This window comes from Hippoglossus stenolepis, chromosome 12 (genome assembly GCF_022539355.2).
Source record: "Hippoglossus stenolepis isolate QCI-W04-F060 chromosome 12, HSTE1.2, whole genome shotgun sequence".
Lineage (NCBI taxonomy): Eukaryota > Metazoa > Chordata > Actinopteri > Pleuronectiformes > Pleuronectidae > Hippoglossus > Hippoglossus stenolepis.
The window spans coordinates 10,719,171-10,743,884 of NC_061494.1; the positions used below are offsets into that span (position 1 = coordinate 10,719,171).

At 44.0% G+C, this 24,714-nt stretch overlaps 1 protein-coding gene across 36 annotated transcripts in view; it reads right to left on the bottom strand.

Moving 5' to 3' along the window:
* Nucleotides 1-24,714, bottom strand: part of LOC118119247 (neurexin-1a) — a 254,382-nt gene that overhangs the window by 134,939 nt on the left and 94,729 nt on the right. For 27 of the 36 annotated variants that reach the window (XM_035173019.2, XM_035173015.2, XM_035173008.2 and 24 more), the window contains 4 exons: nucleotides 23,191-23,632; nucleotides 16,409-16,792; nucleotides 9,050-9,253; nucleotides 6,667-6,693 (listed from right to left, as the gene is read on the bottom strand). In XM_035173019.2, the coding sequence (XP_035028910.1) occupies nucleotides 6,667-6,693; nucleotides 9,050-9,253; nucleotides 16,409-16,792; nucleotides 23,191-23,632 (1,057 nt within the window). The remainder of the gene's footprint in view (nucleotides 1-6,666; nucleotides 6,694-9,049; nucleotides 9,254-16,408; nucleotides 16,793-23,190; nucleotides 23,633-24,714) is intronic. The other 9 variants (XM_035173037.2, XM_035173025.2, XM_035173032.2 and 6 more) reach the window with 1 other exon arrangement.

The following is a 24,714-nucleotide window of genomic DNA, read 5'->3' on the forward strand; positions in this document are numbered from 1 at the left end:
GAGCATCGAATTTACCAACTCATACTGAACACTGTTTTCATCACACAACGAGGAGGGAGGCGGTAATTAGGGTCACATTATTATTACCAACACTGACTGTTCTCCTGTAAGTGCACATACTGTCTGTGTGGTTTGAGTTCACTAAAGAAGCAAGGGATAATTTGACTCCTCAGTAGAGCTGCTCTGTCATTTCTCATGTTTCCTTTCCCATCAAGCCACTTGGTGGCAGCAGATAACTACCAAAGGGCTTCGGCAGAGTGAGCCACTTAAAACCGAGCATCACTCTCCGTCCTGTTTACCTACCGACAGGGCAACGCAGTATTCGATTTCTCTCATGTCCATCAAATGAAATGAAATAATGATACGGAAAAAACAATTCTTGCATAATAGAGGCAGAAAAAAAACCAGACAGGCCATTGTCCCTAGGAAATACAGGAAATACAGAGTGTGATTTTCATCTGCTGCCTTGACAATAAATGAGGATTTGGGAAAAGCAAAAAAGAAACAGGAAGCTGCACTAACACTGGAGAAACCATGCACACACTATATTAAGTCAGGAATCATTCAATCTCTCTCTCTCTCTTTCTATATATATATATATATATAGAAAATAACTTTCAACTGAATAACATGAAATGAATAACAATACTTCAAATCTCTGAATCATTCCTTCACTGAATCCTGAACCCAGCATATTAATATTCTATGACGTGGGTCACTGCCAGCGAGTCGTAATGAAGATGTCACACGGAATCACACTGTGGCAAAATTAAATAATATTCTGCATAATGAAATTTGAAATCACAGATAAGGCATTGCAACTTTAACAAATCCTAATGATCTCAGGAGCACTGTAACATTTTTTTACTCCTAGATACATTTCTGAATTTAGAAATTCCAACAAAGGTCCAACTGGGCCAAAATACTTTTTTTTTCCTCCATGCAGCCTCCATCTCGGAGCATCTTTGAATTGCTATATGCTGTAGCTGTGACGTTCCCCTCCAGGGCACACATAACCAAACACACCATTGAGAATTGAACCACTGTGACAGCTTTCAAATTCCCTGGCAGCGGACTCCTTCCCCACTGTGGGGAGCATTTCAGATGGGCGCCAGGTTCTTTCTCCTCAAACCCCATTTATGGCTATTTATTTCCTCCCTTTTCCTGCAATCTTCAAAGCCCCCCAATGCAATGTGTATGCAAATCTGCTGGGTGCCAAAGTACCGGGACACACTCAATTGCAGAGGCACAATTCTGCTTTGTAGCACTAAACACCAGGGCAGGATGGAAACCAGACGACTGGCGAGGGATTAAGGACGACATATGAAATAATGGGATGGAGTTGGACTTGAATGCCTGCTTGATCTTTGCCTTCCATCATCCTGTCCTTGCTGCCCTTCAAGGAGGGAAAGAAAGGAAGGGGGGGGGGAAGGTCAATCGTATTAAGCAACCACATTCCTGCACAACATCCACGACTGTAGCGCCTGGCTCTACACCTGTTGTGCAGTCCTGTGGTACAAACTAACATCTGCTGGCCAGAGCCTTGGACCAGACCTGGTACTCTGGTCCAACACCCTGCGTGTCGTCTACCTCGGATGCTGTTGATGAGGCGATTGAGAGGAAGAGGCTGCAGTGTGCCGAGATGGCATCGTGGGCAGAACAACTAGGCTGGAAAAGCCATAGTTCGCTATAGAGGTTGGCTGCAGGGGCTTTATTTCTACATCCACCATCAGCTAGGGAATCCACGGACAAGCCCTGCACCACACTGAAAAAGGAGAAGTCCAGGCTGCAGAACGCTGCAACCAATCGCCACGGATCAGGAGGAACAAGCCCAGGATGTTAGGGGCATAGACCATGGTCGGATCAGCCAGTGGTGGGCCTGATGATAACAAGGTACACAACTGATGATATGTCCTTAGCATCCGCAGGTGATCCCTGACATCTACTGGTGGTGGGCAACTTATCATCAAATTAGTGCAGAAGACCTTCAAACGTACAAAGGGATATTCACCATCTTGTCCTACGTTTTAAAATATGGGCTTTTAGTCCACTGTCTGCCGCGTCCGGCCCTCTCTAGTGCCCCCACTGATGGTGATCTATCTGCAGTGATGGATCTACAGTGATCTCTCCCTGCCTCATTGACTTCAGGCCCCCGGGGGGAACAGTGGAGAAGTGTGACACGGGGGCAGCATGAGAAGATGTGATTATCCAGTCAATCAGCTCCGGCCGGGCTGGATGACAGGCCTGATGCTGGGGCTGCCTGCTCCGACACTGTGACTCACACAGGTGGAGGGAAAAAAAAGAAAAAAACAAAGCTTGCTGACCAAGCAGCAGGACGCCATCGCTGGATGACCATCAACTCCCACTTCAAAGCTGCAGCAGAGGAAAGCTTAACAGGCTGCCAGGATGGACGACCCGCTTGTCCGATCAATGCCTCGCTAACTGAAAAGCCTATGATGAAAATGTTTAAGCGAGCGGAGGTTAAAAAGTGTCAAAACAATGAATAAGCTGCTTTTTCGCGCCGTTTGCATGTGCGCTACAAGCCGAGGCTGCTCCGCACCGCACACGCTGAAGGGTTGTTGCTCGATCTAACTGCCACCGCTTCCCTGAGATGTGAGTATTTTTAGCAGCGACTGCGAAATCGTGTCATGTTAACTACCTGCTGGCATGACAGGAGAGTCCCTCAGCCACGCTGCAACTTCCGAGGATGTTCAATGTTTATTCTCAGCTCTTCATTTAAGTTGCGCGTGTCGTAAACAACGGACTGCTCGGCCGACATGTTACAGCCTCTTCATGGAACTAATTGTAACTAAAGGAGCTTTATTCCGAAGCACCTCACTGCTTTTACTCCATAGTATATTGGTGATGGTTTATTCTTGCTGAAGGGAGGGGTAGTCTACTTTTTTTTTGAAAAGCAGCGGAGGGTATTTTATGTTCTTACGCGATATTTATATCTTATGTGAGCCGTCAGATTTGCTGTATAAAAATAGGTGCATCAAAGAGAATCTGTGTTAGATTAAAGAGGGAGGGGTGTTGTAGGATCCAAAGAAAAACCTCCTCCACACCCAAATAATTTGGGTGCAGCCCGTTTCCAGATCCTGCTTCATGCCGTCATGAGGACGGGCTGTATTTTTATTGACAGGTTGACTCACCCGAACATGTTTCCATTAAAAACGGATATAAGCACCCTGCTCAATGCATTCCTTCAAAGGTGGGTGCTATATAACTCTGTTATTAGTATTTTTTTAAATATACTTTTTGGGCATTTCACCTTTGCTGTAGCCAAAGGGTCAGGCACCTCGTTATCAGTATTTTTAATCAGGTAATAGTTAGAATACTGCTCTGAACAAGATTTTTGCCTGTTCTCAGTGTATACATCCACTTAAATTGTGTTAACTTAACGTCTATAATGTCTAATGCTGTATCTGTTTACTAACCACATAGATTTTTGAGGCCAACTGAAATAAAATGTGGTATTTTAATAACATGTTTTTTAGCTGTACTCAATGTATAGCATCCACATTAGTAATGAGGAAAATGTTTGACCTCAAAATGCGTTTGTGTATATCTTCATACTAACCACAAAACATTAGCTAATACAAATCAGTTTTTGGCAGATAAGAGCACATTCCCTATGCACCCTCCATTTTAGTCCTCTCATCTATCATTGGAACATGCACACTGGGGGAATTTCCATGTAAAAGATTGTCCTGCATCTCTCGAATAGGTCAAAAATGAAAGATTGATGCGTGTAAAAGATCAATTATGAGAGGAAAAACTGCTCAAGAAGGTCACATAGAGAATCCGCGCATTGAGTTGCCCTCATCTCTGCATCCTGGCAGCAATCTAAACTGTGATTATCCTGCAGTTGAAGTGAATGAATAATACAAGTCCATCATGGAATCTGTCACAAGATATTTTTAGATCACATTTTTTAGTTTCTTGTCACTCAGTGCCTGTTAACAGTCTTTAAGTCGAAGTGGCAGTGTTTTCTTCAGGCAGCCCCAGGGAGCCGAGGTCCCTAATAGACAGTGATGTGTTCTTTGAGTCGCTACTGAAATTCTTCATCCACCGAGCTGACCGGAGCTGCAGCGCCTGACAAGACACATTAATTAACACTGGAAAAAAAATGAGGATAAAAATAACTTGTGAGAAAAATAACAACCTAGATAAAAAATTTAAAAAAAACTAATTAAATGCCAACTCTTCATAAGTGAAAATGCACACACTGGCTTCACACACTTATTTCCAAGAAGTTCAATTAAACATTTTCTTATGGCACAATTAGGTCTGGATCTATTAAAGAAAGACCTGCTTTTTTTCCTCTCCATTTTATTCAAACATTTACTTTCTCTGCCGCGTATTAAATGTTGATGGAATCTAAATAGTTTCACTTCGAATTATATAGCAGCTTAATTATGTGAGTAGTATATTTCTTACATCTATAAAATATCAATGAATTAATTAACGTGACTGTTATTTTCTTATGTGACTAGGGTTTTTAAATATAAGAAGAAAGTGCGTCAAGAAAATGCACACAAACAGAATTAAGTCCAATAATAACAAATCAACATGACGTTAGTTAAAAGCAAAAACAGACTAATGCTGCACAGTAATTTTTATTTAGCTTTACTCTAACAGCCTGTGTGAAAACATCCAGCCAATTAACACACTCTACACGCCGCCTATTTACACTTTGTGATGCTTGAGACTAAAGGAACTATTGAATCAACAGTCGTGAATATCTTAAAGATCTTGTATTTTGTAACGTTTTCCTTAAACAAGCTTGTATTTCCACGAGTGCTGAACCCGGCGATGGCTATTTTGGAAAAGATGATGCACAGAACTAAATTAATATTTGGGAATATGGAGAGTTATGATGAGTTTTAAGCCTTTAACCACAATGACCAGCTACGAATGAATCATAAAACATTTGATTCGGAGCAACAACAAAAAAGGTACAAGACTGTATATAATTATTTTAAGAGTGAAGGAATCACGTATATCCCATAAACAACTGCGAATGATCCGTCCTCCAACAACTTCTTGAATTCAGCCTTGTTGTAGTGACTTTCAATCCTGACTCTTTTCCTCCTGAATCTCCTTAACATCACGAATAACACATTTTTCTTGAAATGCAATTGATGTCATACAGACCTGTGGCTTCTTCAGGAGCAGAGAACATTGTTTCACAATCTCCTAGCTTGTGCTCAGGCTCTCGGGACGGTTACAATATTACGGCTGATAATCAAAACCTTTATTCAGAAAATTAATGGGATTTTGACTTCCGGAACCACACTGTTGAGATCTATCGGGTAATATTAGCAGAGGAAATTATTAATTAAAGAAAGAAAGTAATCAAACCAGCAAATAACAAGCAGTGGAATCCACGCATGCACAGATTATGCCTTCATACAATCCTCATAAGCTAAGAATGACCTTTTAAAGCGCCGGAGGAGGGGAATTAGACCTTAAAGCTCTGTATTTGCATACACAAACAAAGGGTGCAATCCAAGATGCATGAACAATGCTATTTAGCATTTAGAAAGGTGTTAAGAAGGGCTCGCTAGAGGTCACATCATGTGATTGTTTGCGGGGGCGTTTTTTGTGGCGTACGTCTCCGCTTCTCATCAGGCAACGACCTTCAAATACTTTTAAGACTTCACACAGGAAAAGATCAGAAACTCGCGCTCAGAGAACGACTCGTCCTTCTATACAATATGTGACACGGGCAGTGTATCACCGAGGCTAAACTGTCTAATTTCTGTTGGTATTTACTGATACTGGAGAGCGTGTCTGTCAATTCAGAATCATTAAACAGGAAGAGTGCTCGCGTATTATGACACCGGAGAAGCAATTATTAATTCATCACTGTTCCTGAATAATAAATGTCAGGGATATTTACCTCCCAAAATATTGCGATGTAACCTCTTTGTTGAAACACGCACACACACACACACACACAAACAGACACACACACATGCATGCGCCGTGAATCCCACAACTAGACCTATTCTCTCTCCCTCTCTTCATCCCTTTCTTTCTGCTCTGTGAGGCAGGTTAATGAGAATAATAAAATCACACTCTGTATTTCCTCTGCACCTTGAATGGCCTCATCACTTTACAACCGCCGTGAAATACTGAAGAGGGAGAGGGAGGGGAGAGGAGGGGAGAAAAAAAAATTGTGAGGGAGTGACAAGGGAATCGTGCATGTCTGAAATGCCTGCGCTTCCAAATCATGCGTTTTATATCAGCCTGAATACATGAGTGAAAAGGTTCGTTAATTAGAAACAACTCGGTGTGTAGAATCGCTGCCATATTTGGGTTTGTCATTAATTCAAGCCTCCCTCCCTCTCGCGCTCATTATTCTCCCGGACAGCTGATGCACGCAGCAGCAGCACTATCATGCAATTCTTATGTACCCATAACTCTTTGAATTGGTATGATAAAATGTAACGTCTATGTCAATGCAAGGTGCAAGTCAGATATATTCCAGTGCACTGATTAAACTCCACGGCTTTAGGGAGACTTTAATGTGGGGGGGTCATAAACTGGCTGCGGGGAAGAAACTGTAAACAACACTGCTAAAACATGACATGTCCAGAAACAGATTCAGACACGAAGAAGAGGAAGAAGAAGTAGAAGAAAAGGTGAACAGTGACTTACTGGAGGTACAGTTAATCCTGACACAATCTAGATGGGGAAGAATAGATGAGAGATAAATTCATCTTTCAACGTTACATCTGCAGACATCATTAAAACACACAGTCCACCCCTCTGGGGACACACACACAGACCCTGCCCGTCCTCTGGTGCTCTCACCCGTGGCCCCAGCGAGCTGGTTCAGAGCTCTGCAGTGCAGCGGTGCCAGAGGAGCACAGCGTGGCCTACATGAACACAGCCATGTAGAGTCGGGAATCATTGGAGCTGAGGTCTGGTTATATGACATTGTTCAGGTTTTTTTTTTTCTTCTCTGCAGCCAAACAGAATGTTGAGTGCATGCTGGGAGATTTCTGTTAAATTGTGGGATATGATCGTCTGTTCAGTGTGAGAGCATCAGAGTTTGGTCAGGGTCAGACAGGGCCAGGTGGAAGGTATTTTTTGATTCTCTCCACTTCTGTTGATCCTCATCTATCCATCCATCTATCCAGACATCGATCTGTCTTAATACAATGTCACATTCACTAGATTAAGGCTAATACTTTGTGAATTTACATGTGAAGCTTCTCTACTTCTAAATGTTCTACAAACATTTAGTCCACTGCATTTATCTGACAGCTATAGCTACATTTCATATAGGAAGCATAAGATCAGGTTATAAAATATGATGCATTCTAGAAGATTTCACTACTCACTGCAATATAAACACACTGCTTACATGTTAATGCATTAGTTAATATATGTAAACAAACAAATATTAATAACATTATCGTGTAATAGGGACCACTGTGCATAATGTGTATTTTAATGATCCTTTTTTCTGATAGAGTAATGATAGCAGGGCTTACTTAAGTAAAACATTTAAGGGCAAACTTTCTTAAGTGAGATTTAGAAAGATAAAAATTGAGTATTTTAAATAATGGTATTGATACTTTTATACTCCAATACTCCTCCCACCTTTGGAGACAAGTGGAAACAGCAGCAGCAGCAGTAGCAGCGACGTATGATGGCCTAGTCGTCATTACTGCCAGTACAATAACAGTCTAATCTCCTAGCGCACAGCAGTGCCTTGTAGACTGCCAGGATTTCTCTCTTCTTTTTTTTTTTACCTCTCTGTTTCCTAAGGCTTAGCTGGTGTCGTGCTCAGAGAAAGGTGACCCAGATCAAACTCCCCTCTCTTCCTTCCCATTTGGCCCTGCCTGTCGTGTGTTGTCAACCACAGCAGAAAAGTGGTCGCAAACAGCCAGAGACCAACACCAGCCACCAGCCTCACAGGGAATGCTCTTGCTTTGTATTTTTTTGAAGGAGGGACAAGAACGACGGGGGGGCTTCGAGATCTGACGGCTAAAAGAAAAATAAACCTTTAAAAAAACGCGTCAAAGATAATTCAAAAATAAATGTGGAGTTGCAACGATCGGACTCGTGAGCCCTGTCAGTGTCTTATCGAGGCGGGACACGCGCTTCCTGGTGGTTGACAGCAGACACAGGCTGTCTGCTTTGTATGCATGGCTAAACGGGTCCGCTTAGGGAGCCCATCTCTGTTTAGCCAGTGGAAAGGAGAAATAGATGACTATCATTTATGCGGCACTGCTCTGTTTGGGAGAGATCTAAACTTTTCACAGGCATCATTGAATCCTGTCCCGAGCAAATAAGTGCGCGCACACACACATGCACGCCACGTATTTCATTTCACCTCAATTTCCAGTTTTTTGCTTAAGGCGGAGGGGAAGGGGCGGCGGCATGTCTTTTTTTCCCTGTGCTAATTTAGGACACATTTGCTGATTTTCTGGGCAATCGTGCACTTTCCCCACCCTGCGATGATTAAAGTGCAGAGGTGAACAAATGAGTGTGTGGGTGCAAGTAAGGGGCCGCGGTATATTGGGTAACCACAAGCTGAGAGGGGGTTTGATATTAAAAACACACAACTTCTTCCCCAGGTGATTTATTAGCTCCCTCCAATGAACGATAACCGGATCTGTTCAAAATAAAAAAAAACACCAGGAAAGAATATGGCTGTGAGTGTGTAAGTGTGTGTGTGTGTGTGTCTATGTAAGGCAAACTCCCCTCGGAGCAATGTATGGATGTTGATCTGGGGTTAGTTGATGGATTGGGCGGCGAGCATTCCCTACTGGGCAACAGTGGCTGTGTGCTCTGCTGGCAGTGAGCGCAGATCCGCAGACTCTTGCCATTGAAAGTCTTTACACCATCTCCTTCTATTCAAAGTGTGTATGATATGAAGATAATAGCTGGGTCTGTGAGCGTGCGGGTGAGTGGGAGAGAGAGAGTATGCGACTATGTGTGTTTGAAACCGTTATCAAGCTTAATTTTGTTCTGTCTGACACGTGACTCTGCCGCCGCAGCAGCAGCCAGTGAGTGTCCGAGGCGTTACCTAGATTGACAGTCAGGCGGACGCGCCCGCTCTCCAGCTCGAGACGCAGGCTGTCAGCCGAGTCCCGAGACGTGGTGGCTATTAGGATGCCGTAGGCTCGCTGGGAGCGGAAGCGCAGGGACACGTCCTCGGCTTCTGTGTGCATCACCACTGGCAGCTGGACCTTCATAAACTTGCTGCCGTCATAGCTGAGGATCGTCGCCTCTGCAGGGAGGATAAGGAAGAAGAGAACGAGATAAGGGACGGGTAGAATGGAGAGAGGTTTTCACGGTAAATCGGTGACCCGGGGTCTGTCAGCTCAGTTCAAAATGATGTCTTATTTGTGGATGTGATTTAGTGCTGGAGCAAAGAAATACATTAGAGGGGAAGATGTGAAGTAGTGATTATGTATTCAAAATACAGACCTGTGATTCAGAGGTCACCAAACACACAGGGACAGAGCGGATTGTGTTTCTGTTAGAAAAATGCACAGAGATACGCCTACTGCAGCGCAACCTTTACAGACTGACTTGTCCTCCAGCATCCGGAGGATGAGGGAGGATTAAACCATGGAGCTGACGGACACAGGGACAATGACTGTCTTACAGGACTCAGTGTGGAGGTGGAGCTCAGACATGTCCTTACTTTGTTAAGGAAGACAACTAATGAATCCAACAACTTGTAAAATAACAAATACAACACAGAAAAGAACAAGTGATGCCTAATGTGCACAAGAGTGTGGATGCCCAACTGGGTCCCGACAGGTCAGGCCAGGGTCAGACAATAATAATCAGGTTTGGGGGGTGGCATGGTGAGTCAGTGGTTAGCAAGATGGATCCAGGATTTGAAATCCCAGCTTGCCCTGGTTCTTTCTGTGTAGAGTTGCCATGTTCACCCTCTGTCTATGTACATTTTCTGCGGGTACTCCAGCTTCTTCCCAGAGCCCACAGACGTGCAGATTGGAGACTCTAGACTGACCGTAGGAGGGAATGTGAGTGTGAATGGTTGTTTATCTCTGTATGTTGTCTCTGATTCGCTGGCGAAATGTTCAAGGTGCAGCCCGCCTCTCGCCCTATGTCAGCCGGGATTGACCCACGTTCCTCTCGCGACCCAACAAGGACAAGCGATAGAGATAAAGGATGGATGGATTCGGGTTTGGGTCGGGTTCAATCACTTTGTTTGGGCGTTGTACGTGATTTGTCTGTAATCTGGGAAAACATCAGGCTTGGGTTAGTTAGTATTCTCTGGGCCACCGACAGAAAATCGCTTACCCTATTGTTCACATATACGTCATCAAAGAGCAGGGTGCAAACACTTGTCACTCGTCTAACTGTGTTGCATAAGACTGAATGCTAAAGCTGACAGCTCCCCGAAATCCCTCCATAGTCTCAGCCCTGTCTTCTCTGTGACAGTTTAAATGGTGGCTTCCATCAGTGAAAACAGAGAACAGAGGTAGGCACATGTACATAGAAGAATAAACACTCAAAATGGAATATATGACACCTGGACAAATATCCTACTGCAAAGGGAAAAAAAGGTAATGTAATTGGCAGCTGTGCATCCACATTTTTTTTTTGTATCAGCTGTATAACAGTGGCAAACTACAAAAGGGACAAATTGGTATTGACTGAGGAGAAAAAACTGTGACAGAATCTTAACAGTCTGAGGACCTTGAATATTGAGCTTCTGCTCAGGGTGACTGCATTTACTCAAAGCATTAGGCAGCCGTCTGGAGAAACGCTGGGGAGAGTGTTTAACGCTGGCAGGAGGTTGTAACAGCATTTCCGGTAGTGTAACTAAACCAAAACCCAATAACAAAGCCATTACTGCAGCTGCAGAGCCGCAACAGATAGAAGGGTGAGTAGTTGGAGAGACAGGGGGATGGGAGTGCGGTGGTGGGGGTGGTAGGGTTCCAATGTCCACACACACACACGCACACCATATCACCACTTCCTCGTCACACAGAGCCAATGTCACATCCTTCCCCTGGGACGACTCCGTCACATTCCTCACCCAAATCCAATTTCTCCACGCCCTCCTGGGGTACGCTGCAGATGACAGGGGCGTGTGACAAACGAGTCCTCGCTGCTAAACTGCTCCCTGCCAGGCAGCTACAGCAAAGAGCCACGTTCGGAAACTGTTAGCAGACCCGAGGAAAAATGGGGCAACTGTTCAAACTCCTAATACTGACAGAAAAAAATGTTTGTCACTGTAACATTAGCCAGCACTTAAGACCTGACGAGAGAATTCCCCCGCTGCATTTCACTCATTCTCGGTATGTATCTACACTTCATGCCGTATTGAAGTAAACAGTCGCCGCCTGCAGTTCGTGGTGTATGCTTACGCTGGGAAGATGGGATGTGAAAAATCATTACTGCTAAACAATGAGTGACAGATCTGAGTGCTGCACTGTATAGAATTCCTGCTTGGGCTTGAATCCCGCTCCTTTTAAAATGCCTTTCTGAAAAGGGATCCATTATACACAAAAAAAAAAGCTCAAGGTAAAAAGGAGAGAAAACAAAAAGAAAGAAAACCTGATGACAAAAATGTGACTCTGCGTCAGCTCTGCATCGTTTCTTACTTACTGTCGACGAGGTCTGGTCAAGTGACTGCCTCTATTATAAATACAAATACCTGCTGAGAATCAAGGTAAGAAGAAAAGTGACCTTTTTACGGCGCCGCATATAAATAACCAACATTTTTTACTAGATTATTTATTTTCATGAATAATCTTTTCAGGCTGAATAGATGGACGAAATTAATCACAGCTGGAGTAAATATTGCATTTCATCCAAGATGTCACCTCTCCTGAGATTATACGAGAGGTTGTCCAAAATGCCATGAAGTTAAAAAAACAAACGTTCCACACAGATATGAAAATATGGAGGGTGACAAGTGAGGGAATCATTACCTAATGCAAAGTGAGCACCTGTCAAAAATCCAATCCTGGAAGCCCAGTCATTTTTTTAATGGCACTCCCGTGTTTAATATCAAAATAAATTGAGAGGACTGAAGCTGGAGTTTCTGTGCCAGCCCAACAGGAAGCTGTCAGAAGGATGGACGGAGCATATATGTCGAACTTAACCAACCGTCCCTCCTCTGTCTGATAAAGCAAAATATCACATTGTTTTCTGATTTTTCACAAGGAGCGATGGGGGACAATGAGGTGGGCTGTGCCACTAACAAGAGGTAGGAATGTGAAGACAGGAGTTCTGGCTGCATTCTCCCCCCCAAGGTTAACAGGCTCCAAAGGAAGAGAGAGCTGTCAGCCGCATGTCACAGGACTGTGATGTCCCACAGTGTCAGGGCACCAGGCCCGAGCCAATTCCAACATTTCCCGGGATAAAAAACAGCCAAAGGCTTTTGGAATATGTATGTTCAACATCCACAATAAACAGGACGATTTGGCTCTGAGATATCATAAATAATTCAAAGCCGCCCATGTCCTCTTCACCGCAGCCTCCTTTGAGTAGCCGAGGAAAAAAAGACTCGCTGGCTATTAAATGTGTGAGAAAAGAAGAAATCTGACATCCGAGTGGATTTTGGAGACGCAGAAAAGAAACGGCATCATGGAGTGAGGAGGAGCAGCATCATCATCATCATCTTCATCGTCTGCTGCTCCGTGACAATACGACAGCGTCGGTCGGGCGACGATATGAGAGCAGAGACAGAAAAATGGATCGGTTGGTCCGTTTAGAGCCGTGGAATCTGCAACTTCAGCGACTGCTGAGGGGAACGCGAGCGACAGCCAAGATGGTAAAGATTTAGCACGTGCGAATTAGGTTCCTCACCCCACTGAGACTATTAAAAGGAGAATTACCATTTTGTTTAATGATTTACAAGTTAATCTTCAGTGTTTGGCCAATGCTGTTCTATCAAGGTCTTTTTAAAAAGACCCATTATCATAAGCTGTAGGAAGCTCTCATGTACAGCTTCAACAGCTTCAACAGTCTTGAATTATTGTTTGCTATAGGTTGGAAAACGTGGTCAAACCTCTGCTCCTCAACATGTGCCCATAACCCCATATAATCCTCCTCCAGTATTTCTACTCTCACACTCACATTTTGTCAACCAATGTTCTGCGCATCTGTGTTCATGGCTTAAGGGCGTGAGACAACCAGTTCTCTCTAATGTGTGACTATATTCAAGTGTGGTGAATGGTGACTAACACACAGTGTGCTGTCAAAGGGACACGGCTAAAAACGTGTTTTACTGCAACAAAAACTCAGCCCTGTTCCCCTTTAAGGGCATTTCACAATTACGCAATAATACCCTGCACCTCTTGGCTTTCGGCTGCGGACCAGTGGCGAATGGTTTCATGCTCTGAAAAGCAATACATGTCCTCAAAGAACCAGTATGTCTACAGTTATGGCGATTTACATAATGCGGTGATGCATTCTGTTGTTGTTGTGGTCGAGGGTTTGTGTTTTGGAACAAGACATTTTACAACTGTGGCACTATTTAACTGAAACACTATGAATTTATGAATGGAGAAAAAAAACTCTGGTGCACAATCTTTGCTTGCATAAATTGTGTGTGTGTGTGTGGCACTGTAAGCGTACTTGTGCATTATTATTATATTGATCTCCAGCATGTTCCTTTATTAAACATGTGCAGCCACTCTCCGTGTGAAGAAATGCAGGTGCTGTCAGCGCTGAGAGCCAGTATGTCATATCTCATTAGGGAATACGTGCATGTGCTGCGACGCACCTACTACACCATCTGGGAGGCTGCCTTAGCCTCACACTGCAAGACTAATATTTGGGCTAATTAGCAACTGCAGGAACAATAAAGGGGAAGACATTTGGGATGCAAGGGGGGAAACTGCTTTGTCTGCTTAATTAAATTCTCTCAAAATAGGGCGAATAGCTCGGTGGTTCTCTTCTGAAAACTCCACCTCCTGCTCCTTCCCCTTCTTGTCCTCCTCCGCCATATGCAGTAGCTATATTTTGCCACCGGGTGGTACACCATGCATGGATAAGTGAGAGCTGGGGTAATTCTTTTGACAGCTCCTCGGCCTGCTGGTGCCGGCTTCATCCTACCAGCGCAGAGGCAATCTGGAGCCATCAAAACAGCTGGCAGCACACCGGGACCCATCCTCCGTACCACTGCTCCCACTCACACTCTTGCCAGTCTCGTACGCAGAGCACAGACAGCAAGAAAAATCGAGAATTGGACAGAGGAGTCGAGATGCCAGAGGAGGCTCAGCGTGTGAGGTGGAGGAGGAGAGGGGGGGGGTCACGGCGGCGGAGACCTCTTCAACATGCGGCACTTCCTGTAAAGCTGTTCCCGAAAGCAGAGATGCAGGTTTTCTGCTTTTATTTTTATAGTGGAGTCATTTTTCTTTTTCTTTAAATTCAAGACCGCTCTTCAGATTAGTAATTAGCTTCCCGAAGTGAAACCATCTTTGTCCCATGCCCACTCCCACCTCCCTCGCGTGCTGTGCCCTAATTCCTGTCAACTCATTAGTCAGAATGGAAAATGCACATGTGGGAAAAAATCTGAGCAGCGCCAAACCAGGCCGAACTGACACATTCATCAGAGATGGATTTAGATCCTCTCGTTTGTGTAGTCTTTCAGTTCAAATATTAATTTCCTGCCTTAGCATCAACCACATCTCTGCTTTTTAGAAGCGCGGTCACACGTCATCAGACATTCACAAGTGGATAAACTGCATTTATAAACAGGGAAAAGAGAGAGGCAACATCTTTTTGGTGCCCCGTGCTTTTGTGTTGTTTTGCCTCCATTTGACTCAGCAGATTTCCATCGGCCAGACATATTCCACACACCCCAGGATATGTAGGCTCTAATATGTTATAAGGTGAATGACTCAAGCGCAGGAGGAGAAGCTCGAGCAGTAGTGGAGCTGACACATGTACGTAACTGCGTGGGACGTGTTCCATTCCAACTAAGGTTTCCCCGCTGAAAACCTGTCCGGGGCTCCTGTTCCCATGCAGATGCATCGCACTGTGATAACGGTGTCACGCGCTCCTGCTCGGTCTTTGACTTTTGCCTTGATTATGCATATGTTAAATGTTCAAATTCATTATGAATTCACTCTGAAGACATACATTGCATATTCACTTTGCTTGACATCTTATTAAATCATAAATACCCCAAAAAATATAACATGTCATTAGGCGACATAAATGTGATTACTCAAAAAACGATTAAAACTAAAATAATAAAAATCCTATTAGACTTCACAACTGGTGTTTATTGCTCCAGAGTCCTGGGTTATTTTATGTTAATCCTGCAAATGTCTTTGGTGACTGAACTGTACATTAAACATATTTATTAACTCAGTCTAATTATGTAAATAAGCATGAAGCACCAATTTTTGAATAATTGCCTAAGAGCACAGCAGGAAGGATCAGGCCCCCCCCCACACAGCTGGGTGTTGTTTTAATCGGCCTAGATTTCAGTCAAAGGAGTCAAAGGGCAATCCACCCGGTCACCGGGCCAGCAAGCTAGTGCTGAGCAGGCAGAAAACTGGCTCCACGCTGAGCTTTGCCTTCGTAAGCAAAGATGTGCCCTCATGACTGCTTCTCATTTCCAGCCACATTACAGATACAGTAACAACAAAATACAGCAGGCAGGATGGGGTCTCGGGGGGTAACTTCAAGCAAATGCGGCTCTTACATAGACAAACACACACATATATATATATATATATATATTGGTTACAAAGCAATGACTTCCACCACAACCAATATGAAACACTGGCGAGGAGATGGTGTTCTTTTTTATTTGAGTATAAACAGTAATAAAAAACTGTAATAAACTACAGAGTCAGGTGCATTCCAGCTAAGACACGGAGCTATACGAGTTCACCGAGTGACACTCTTCTATTTCTCTTCTCGGGAGGAGAGAGGGATAAGTATTCTGCACCAGGTCTGGTCATGACCGAGTGGTTTGATGAGCCAAATGGTTAGCAGAAGACAGCCAATTTACAGGCTAGTGTGAATAGTGGACGTGACCAGGAGCACCTCAGCGGTGCATCAGTCAGCTGCCACTCAACATGGTCCAACAGCAGCCGGTCAACACTTGACGTAGCCTGACTCATCCTGTCTGCCTCTGTGTTTGGCGATTCCGCTCAGCCTGAACTTGAAACAAGGTCCCCTTCAAACCAAGAATACTAAAAAAATGTATCATGGATATGATTAAAACCATTATTTTGCTGGTTGCCCTTGATGTCAATTGTTTCTGCGCTCCTGTGATCTTTTTCCCACCTCAGAAGATACCGCATAGAGAGGAAGAAGTGTCATTAGGCGGCATTGTCAACATTTCTCACACAAAAATCCAGGTTCTGCCCACCAGACAGAAATGACATGCTTCCAAAGACGTGGGTAGGACCAAAATGTAAACCAAAAGTCCTACCTCTTTCACAGGAGCGTCCCAGGTATCCAGTTCCGGAGCAGTCACACACGTAGCGGTTCCAGCCCTCTCTACAGAGCCCATTGTTTTGGCAGGGGTTGCTCAAACACTGCTTAGGAGGCTCCTTCGAGCACGAGGGTTTCACCCCGGCAGCCTTCTGGATCTCGGCCAGGCGCCGGACATCCTTACTCTGGCCGTCGATGAATAGATCCCGGATGCAGCCCACGTAGCCGTAGTTGAGCAGCGCTGTCCACACCTCCGTTGGGAACACCAGCCCCACTTTGTTCTCTGGCAGACCCCCGAGGTAGAGGTTGTCATCCAAGTCCAGGATCTCACTTTCTCCAGGGGCTGTGTAGGCAGTGCGGAGGGTGTTGATAGAAATGGTGCCTAAGAAAATAAGACACAGTGGGGAAAGGTTTATCTTTGCTTTTCCGAACTACCACAAGATGGACACCTACTGATGACTGTAGATGCCAAAGCAAACTATCCGACCAACAGAGACATAAACATGCAGAGAAGACCTATTTAAAGATGGCCTGATGAAGAAATTAGCCTAATTAGTGTTATCCATCTGGACAGGATCAGGATTTTCTTCATTTAGAATAACTGATGACTGGTGATAAGACACATTAATCACAGGACAGCTAGTCTATTAGTAGCCTAATCTGGGCTCCCTAAGAGTATCCTCTCCATTTTCCTTGGATTTCCCATCATAAATCTCCTTTATCTATAAAGCAGTGGTCATAAAACGAAAGGATGGGAAAAGAAAAATCATTGCCCCCTCTATCATTTCAGCCAACCAAACAAAACAATAGCGGGGGGAAAAAAAAAACATCGTAGCCATCTTTTTGAACTTGATTAACGGACTGCAGGGTGTTTTTTTCGCCCTGTCTCTCCTTCTGCTTGCCCCTCCAACACATAAACCTGCAATGAGAGTTTGTGTGTTTCCCCACCATGATTTATCGCTCTCATTCAGGTTTAATTCTCGATCTGGAGCACGGTAAACAACAGCGGACATGACTGGACTGTAAAGCTGTGAAAAAGGAAAGCCTTACTGTGGGACTCAGGCCGGGTGATTAATTTGTATATGGATCTGTTACTCTCGGCGCAAGAGCCACTGTGGATCTTTAATTAATGGCGGCTGCGTCCACTGCCCGCATCCTCCGTCCAGTAATCTATAAACTGGGCTGCCGATGGGCCGTGCACACACACACCCTGGGCTCGGGGAGCGTGGCAGAGAAACGGTTGGCTACGGAAACTTCAAAATAAAAATTGCCATAAAGTCACAATTTGCATTTTGAGTGGCAGATGTATGCCATGGCCGATATGAAGGAGCTATTAGCTGATTGCCTCAAGCTAAATGGCCGTAGAGCCCTAACTGCTTGTATCTGGAGTGGAGGAACTTTTTTAGTTACTTTTAAGTTACTTTTCTAGTCAAAGTGTTAATGTTGTGAAACAAGCCCCGAGCTTGTCTGAAAAAAATTCGACATTAAATGGGGACCTTTACATTTCATTGCAGCCTCTATTAGCATGCATGGATGTACATATGTACAGATCTTTTACGGACAGCACAGCAGAGTGGTGTTTAGGACCGTCGCCTCGCAGCAAGAAGGTTCGTTTGCTGAAAAAAACTGACGAAAAGAAAATATACTGAAATCAGTGTATAACCTAAAAATAATCTCGGTTATGTATCCTTTGTATTGCCAAGGTGAACCAGCCATTTTGCGAAAGAAGCTCGAGAGAGAGACAGCTAAGGACCCGGTGCACAATGATTAACCTGGTCCCACTAACGTCTTCCAGCTCTTTTCTCGAGGTCTTGGCCCCAGGCATCTGTTCCGGCACTTTCCCTGCCGCCACCCACTGCCCCTGCCCTCTCCAGCCACAGCTGCTGTGACTTCCAAGCTTTGCACACTTGGCAAGGGCCACCCGTCACGCAGCCAGAACAGCTCCCTTCAGGTTATAGCTAACGAGCTCACTACATCAAACTCATTAGCGGGGGAAACTTTCTCGGAGTAGAGCAGGTGCCCGGCTGAAGAGTTATGGTCAGGAAGAATCTGGATGGGATTATCTACACTCCCGTTATGTGTAAATGCAAAACAGTCACTGTCAGATCTCAGCGTGTGACATGCGGGAGCTATATCTTGACTTTCTTTCTTTTCTAAATTATTTGTGAATCATACATTCACAAAGTAAATGCTTCAGGGGTCGTTACCTAAAGGCTTCTTCTCTCGGCCTCTACTGCATACTTAAGTCTTTTAAGAGCTGTAAACAGCAAACAAGGATGCTGTTAAGTCTACAACCATGTATGTCTAAATTGATGTAAGTGCATGACAAGAGAAGGATGTCAGCATCTCTCAGGCATCTGCTTAGAGTGCTCTGCTCACTTGTCAAAGTCCTGTAAGAAAGTGTGTAAACACAGTCAAGCTATGTTAAGTCAGGATGCACTATACGATCCCATGGGGACATGTGCCATCACCAGGCGTGGGAAACATAGAAACACACACACACACACACACACACAGTCCAGGACTGCTGTTTAGAACATTAGTCATAGCCAAAAGGGGAAGAGGGATGTGTCTGCGAATGTTACTGAGCATAAAAGAGGAGGAGACGGATGCACAACAAGATGGAAGCACAGAGATAAAGATGTCTGGAAAGAAGATGAGGGAGGGGTGTTTGATGACAGATAAGAAACCAGATGAGGGAACACAGCGGCAAATAATATCTAAAGATGCAAGTACAGGATGGACAGTTAAGGCGGGTTGATCAAAGTGATGATGCAAGCAATAAATGAGGATGAATAATGATGACGGAGATCAAAATTCCAGCCAACTTCAAAGCACTCCCTCCCTCCCTCTGTCTGTCTGTCTGTCTGTCTGTCTGTCTCTCTCTCTCTCTCTTGCTCCGCGGGCTGAGCCGTAAGTGGTACTCCATCATCAAACCTGAAGGCAGGGGTCCAAATGACAGCTCAGATCTCGCTCACACTTTCTGCATCAACAGCCAGGCTCAACTTGGCATGATGTCCCCTAACCCCACTCACACATCCCCAAAACATGTTAGACAGGGGATTACTACAATCCAGTTAGGGCGATACGGCCAAATCTCTCTATGTGATTAGATTCTCTGTGGGGAGAGAGGAGCTTGTGAGTGGGCTGTGAAGATGGGGGATGTGCCGTCTATGTGTGTGTGTGTGTGTGTGTGTGTGTGTGTGTGTGTGTGTGTGTGTGTGTGTGTGTGTGTGTGTGTGTGTGTGTGTGTGTGTGTGTGTGTACTCGCAGGAGGCCATTTGTGTACTGTACTCGTGTGCAAGCTTGTGTGTTGAAGTGGTGGCGCGGGCCCCGGGCAGGAAGTGGGGGGCTACAACAGAGCAATGTCCGTGTAATGTCTCTGATGAGTGACCCACGGCACTCCCGGTGCAGTAGCCCTCACTTAAAAGCAGAGTGTCTCTTAGCGACTCTAATGCATTGAGGTTTGAAGATGCTGTCTGAGAGCGAGAGTCCATTTCCAGACTGGCTTCCTGCAGGAACATCCGTCTAAAACTAAATAGGGCAGGGATCATTATCTGCCATTGTCACGGCTGCAGGAGGCGCTGCACATGGAGGACCCGGCAGCACGTAATTATGCCTGGCTGTGGCGTAGCACTTTTCTTTTGAGTGATGTACTTGGTGGCGTGTATTAATAAAACATCTGAAAAAACAGATGAGGAACAGAGCTCCCCATATGTTTGATGGCTCACGCTCTCAGGGGAACACAGAATTATGTTTCCTGTTTTAAAATGACCTGAATTCTATAAAATACTAACTGTGACCAAAATGTGTATGGGTGTCAGACCAGCATTATGCCCACATATGGACTTTTAAACCTGCTTTACTGCATGACAGAGCGTGCACCTTGAACAAATTCCCTCATGCTTATTGATAACAGTAGCTCATATATGTTAAGAATCACAGTGTTTGAAATCACTCACTAATCACAGTGAATCCGCCATTTTCTGGTGCTGTTCAAATCTTAAGTGACATTTGTTAATGTGATTGTTTCCCACAATGCATCATTGAAAAGTAGCGGACAACTGAAAGTCACCAACCGTTTAATATATACCATCATGCATTGCGCTCGCTGCGTCGACAGAAAAACAAATGGGAGACGAGAGGGCAGCACAGCCTTCTCCCCTCTGGCATTTGTAGTCCTTCTTACTTTTATCAGAAATACCTGAATTATCGTCAGGATAAAGACGGACAGGTTCATACCTGCCGGCATTTTCACAGAAGGATTTGTAGCCTACATCCGTATTATTTCCGACCGGACAAAAAATGTAAATAAACATTTTGAATTTGTTCTGGGATTTTCCATCGGCCGACATTGCTGTTATTTCTCATGATCCTGCAACAATGACCAAGCAGAGTAGTGTCCAAAAGGTTTTTTATCTTTTGCTAATGAGTTTAATATATAGTCCTCTACATTGAAGTTACTTTATAATGGGTAGGTGTTAGTGGATGAGTGGGGGATTTCAGACACACACTTTATTTCTAAAGCTCTACATTGGCTCAGCTTTTAGCCAAACATCAATGTGTATCCATAATTTATGGGGAAAAAATACATTTAAAAAGCTGCATTTAATAAAAGGTATTATTTGTATTGTTTTCAAACCCCTCTGTTTGCACAAATGTGCACCGTTGAAATTACATGTGTCCTGTGGGAATGGAAATCACATGAGGCCTATTTTGTACAAAGGAGCTGCAAAAAAAAGAAAATTCCACCGCTTCCATTTGAGGTGCAGCGCACACATCATTACACTCTGCAAACAATGGTGCTCTGTGCTGCTCATGGAAACCTTCAGAAGCAGGATTTTTGCATTTAGCAGCACTGCTTTCGTTTGGGATTGGCTTTAATCTAAAAGGTGAGCAAAGAAACGTGAAAAATAGCTCTCTTATTCAGTGCGCCGTGTGAGTGCACTGCGTCAGGGCGCGCTTGTCATTTTGACATGAGAAGTCATCACACTGCGGGGACCTTTTTTACGTCCCCTTTACACTCCGGCGTGTAAGTGTTGATGACTGAGACTTGAGCAAAGGAAGAAAAGTTATTCTGAAATGTCATTAGTGCAGAGCTCAGCACAGCACTGCGCAGTAACTGTCTCCGTCCTGGGAGAGACCACCTCCTGTTTCCATGGAAACTTAGGCAGGGTAGATGGAGAAAAAGAGCGAGTATAGAGAGAGAGGTCGACGTACAAAAAAAAAAAGATGTTCGATAGCTTGTGTGTGTGTATGTGTGTGTGTGCATGTGTGTACTGTGTGTAGTGTTAAGTAAGGACTGTATGTGGGATGGATGATGGGAGGTTTCTAGTTTCTCATAGTTTGGTCTGTAAGTAAATATTGTAGATTGTTGTTTTCTGAGAAGTCACCCGCAGCTTTTGTTGATACTTTTATGAAGAGCTACATGTTGTAAAGGAGACAGGGAAACCGTCAACGCTCTTTGAAACAGCTGGACTTGAACACCAAACAACATGAATGGGCTCTGTTGTTATGTACTGTGTACACAGCTCAATTTAGACCACCACCCAGTCTTGCTTTGGGGGGGTAATGAAACAGTTAATCTAATTTCCACCTCCTGAGACGGAGTGGAAAAACATGGTCGAGGGGTATATCTAATTTTCAGCATGACATTGTAAGGCCTTGGCTCTAAGCACACACTAACAAATTGCTGCTTAGATAAGCAAATCAACAGGGAGCAGAGCGGAGGAACCCGGGGGCTCAGAGGACACGATGGGAGACAGAGCAGATGAGGGACTTATTTTGTGGTAATTGTGTATCTAGAGTGCCGACATGTGGCACAAAGGTACCACCATCTGAAGTCATGAGGTTACTAATAGAGCCTGACCAATCTACAGTATCATCAGGCCGATAATACAGGCTGATATGAAAACTTTTATGAGAATGACTTGTCAACTTTGGGCCTTACTTTCACTTAATAATATTTTTCTTTTTAACATAAATTGGTTTCCACTCATAAGTGGCCTCCCAACTCGCTTGGGTATTGACATGTCTGCACTTTGTATTTTTAAAATTGTCGACTGCTCAAGTTCATGGAGTGAAGGAATCAGGAATAGATGCCTTATATATATATACATGTTTGTTTGCATAAATTTGGTTGGATTTGTTTGGTTTTGTTTACTTTTTATTTGAAATTATTCATCATGAACTTTATGGTTAAACTGTAAAATTTAAAACCTCAATTACATTTCTTTATTATAAGGGTTTGATAATAACATCTAAAGAATCAATGCCATTTATTTTTTTTATCTGCCTATATATCAGTATCAGAAGTTTTTTTGAATCCCAAATATCGGTAATGGTATCAGCTCCCAAATATCCATATCAGTCAAAAACTTTCATATTTAAATGTCTTTAGATGTTTACAATGAGCGTGTAATGTGGAGAAATGTTTACTTTTCACTCGTGATGTAGCATCAGCCTATTTCTTCCACAGAAAAGTTAGTATTTTTGTTGCACTTAAATAATTGATGTACTCGGCGCACGGCAGAGCTCCTACTCTAGGATTCTGCTTCATGTTGTAGAGCATGTATGTCTTCTATGATAGATATTTACACTACAGACTACCAGTCATCCTCTCAACAACAGAATGCAAATATTCATGAACACAGCGGCCCTGAACACACTGCAGCTAAAGAAAACACATACATATATGCAGTCAGATTGAAGGCGTATTCTACATTTGTTAGTGTTTCATCTTCTTCATCTCAAGACTCTACATGATAACTTCAAAGTTACCTGATCTGCCATCTCGCTGGAAGTCCACATGGTACCATTCGCCGTCATTGACTTTCTTGTTGACCGCCTTGGTCTTTGTGGTTCCCGAGCCCATGTCCAGCAGCAGGTACAGATGGCCGTCCAGCATCTCGATGGCAAAGAAGTCCACCTTGAGAGTCTGGGGGTTCTTGGAATCCTTCCCCTGCTGCTTGGGCTTGCCATGGCTGAAGAGGAGAAGGCCGTTGGGCTCTGTGGTGCGGAAGTCAAAGGAGATGGAGCCCGTCTTCTTGGCGTTCCACTTGTTGAGGATGACATAAGACTCTGGCGTCTCGAAGGTGATGGGGTCCAGAGTGGCCACGTTCTCACACTTAAAGGCCACGGTACCGTGGACCTTCATCTTGGGGTCACCCTGCCTGGCCAGCCTGGACAGCTCCAGTCTCACGTCATTGTTTTTGTACACAACCTGAATTTGAGTAGAAAGAGAAAATCAATTCCACAGTCATACATACAGTATCTCACCCACAATGTCAAAGACTACCATCTTGTAATTGTTTGCAGAATTTAAACGTGAAACTATCGAAAACACCTCTTATTCACATTCAGTATTCAAACTTCTTCGCTCAGGAATATGATTAAAACCTTTTGGTCCAGACAGAGTAAAACTGTCCCTGACTAAACCAGATCTTGGCAGCGTGCACTGTCAGAGGTTTTCACAGCCAAGCTGCAAATGTAAAAGCACCTATTGCTCAAAGCTTATGGCTATGTAATTGCGCTGGGTCAGTGAATTGTGCCAAGCTGCTTGGACCTTGTTATACTTCCCTGCATGTCTAGTTGTTATGTATGATTGCTTTAAAAAAATGAATGAGCTGCTTATGAAAATCAGAAGTTGTTGTTTGCAGAGAGGCTTCAGATGTTTGCCTGACACTAAATGTCATTTATATTTTACCTAAATACAGTTCAGTTCTATTTTTAAACAGTTTATAAATATTTTAAATGAATTATCATTTATAATTTATTAGTTCTAAATTGGTGTCTGGTTTGACCACCTGCTACAGATTGTCACTATTGTGAGAAACAAATAAATACAATGAAATATTTGTTTTGCCTACAGAAAAGTATTCTACGAGCACAGCAGTGCAGCCTTTGCCTTCTCTTTGGCCTGAAGAGTTTTCTTTTTTAGACCTGCACCTTTCCAGTGTTCACCAAATGTCACTCGCATCATCCTGTTTTTCTTTCCCCCTATTTGAAGCCTTCACAACACACGCGCACTGTACTGGCTGGGTGAAGTGTAAACGGTTGAGACATGGCTTTTTGACATTCAGCTCGACTGTCTGCTGAAGGAAGAGACGTCTGAATTTAAACGACAATAGTGATTAGGGCTGGAGGAAATGATTCCATCGGGAAATGATTCCATCCGTCTATTGAAATGATGAATCGACACTGCTGTCTTGTTTGCAGGTGCGGAGGAAAAACGCTGATCAAGGCCCCTGTTGGACCCTGTTATTAGGAGAAAAGTTGGCAGATGAGGGTTAGGGTTAGTTACCT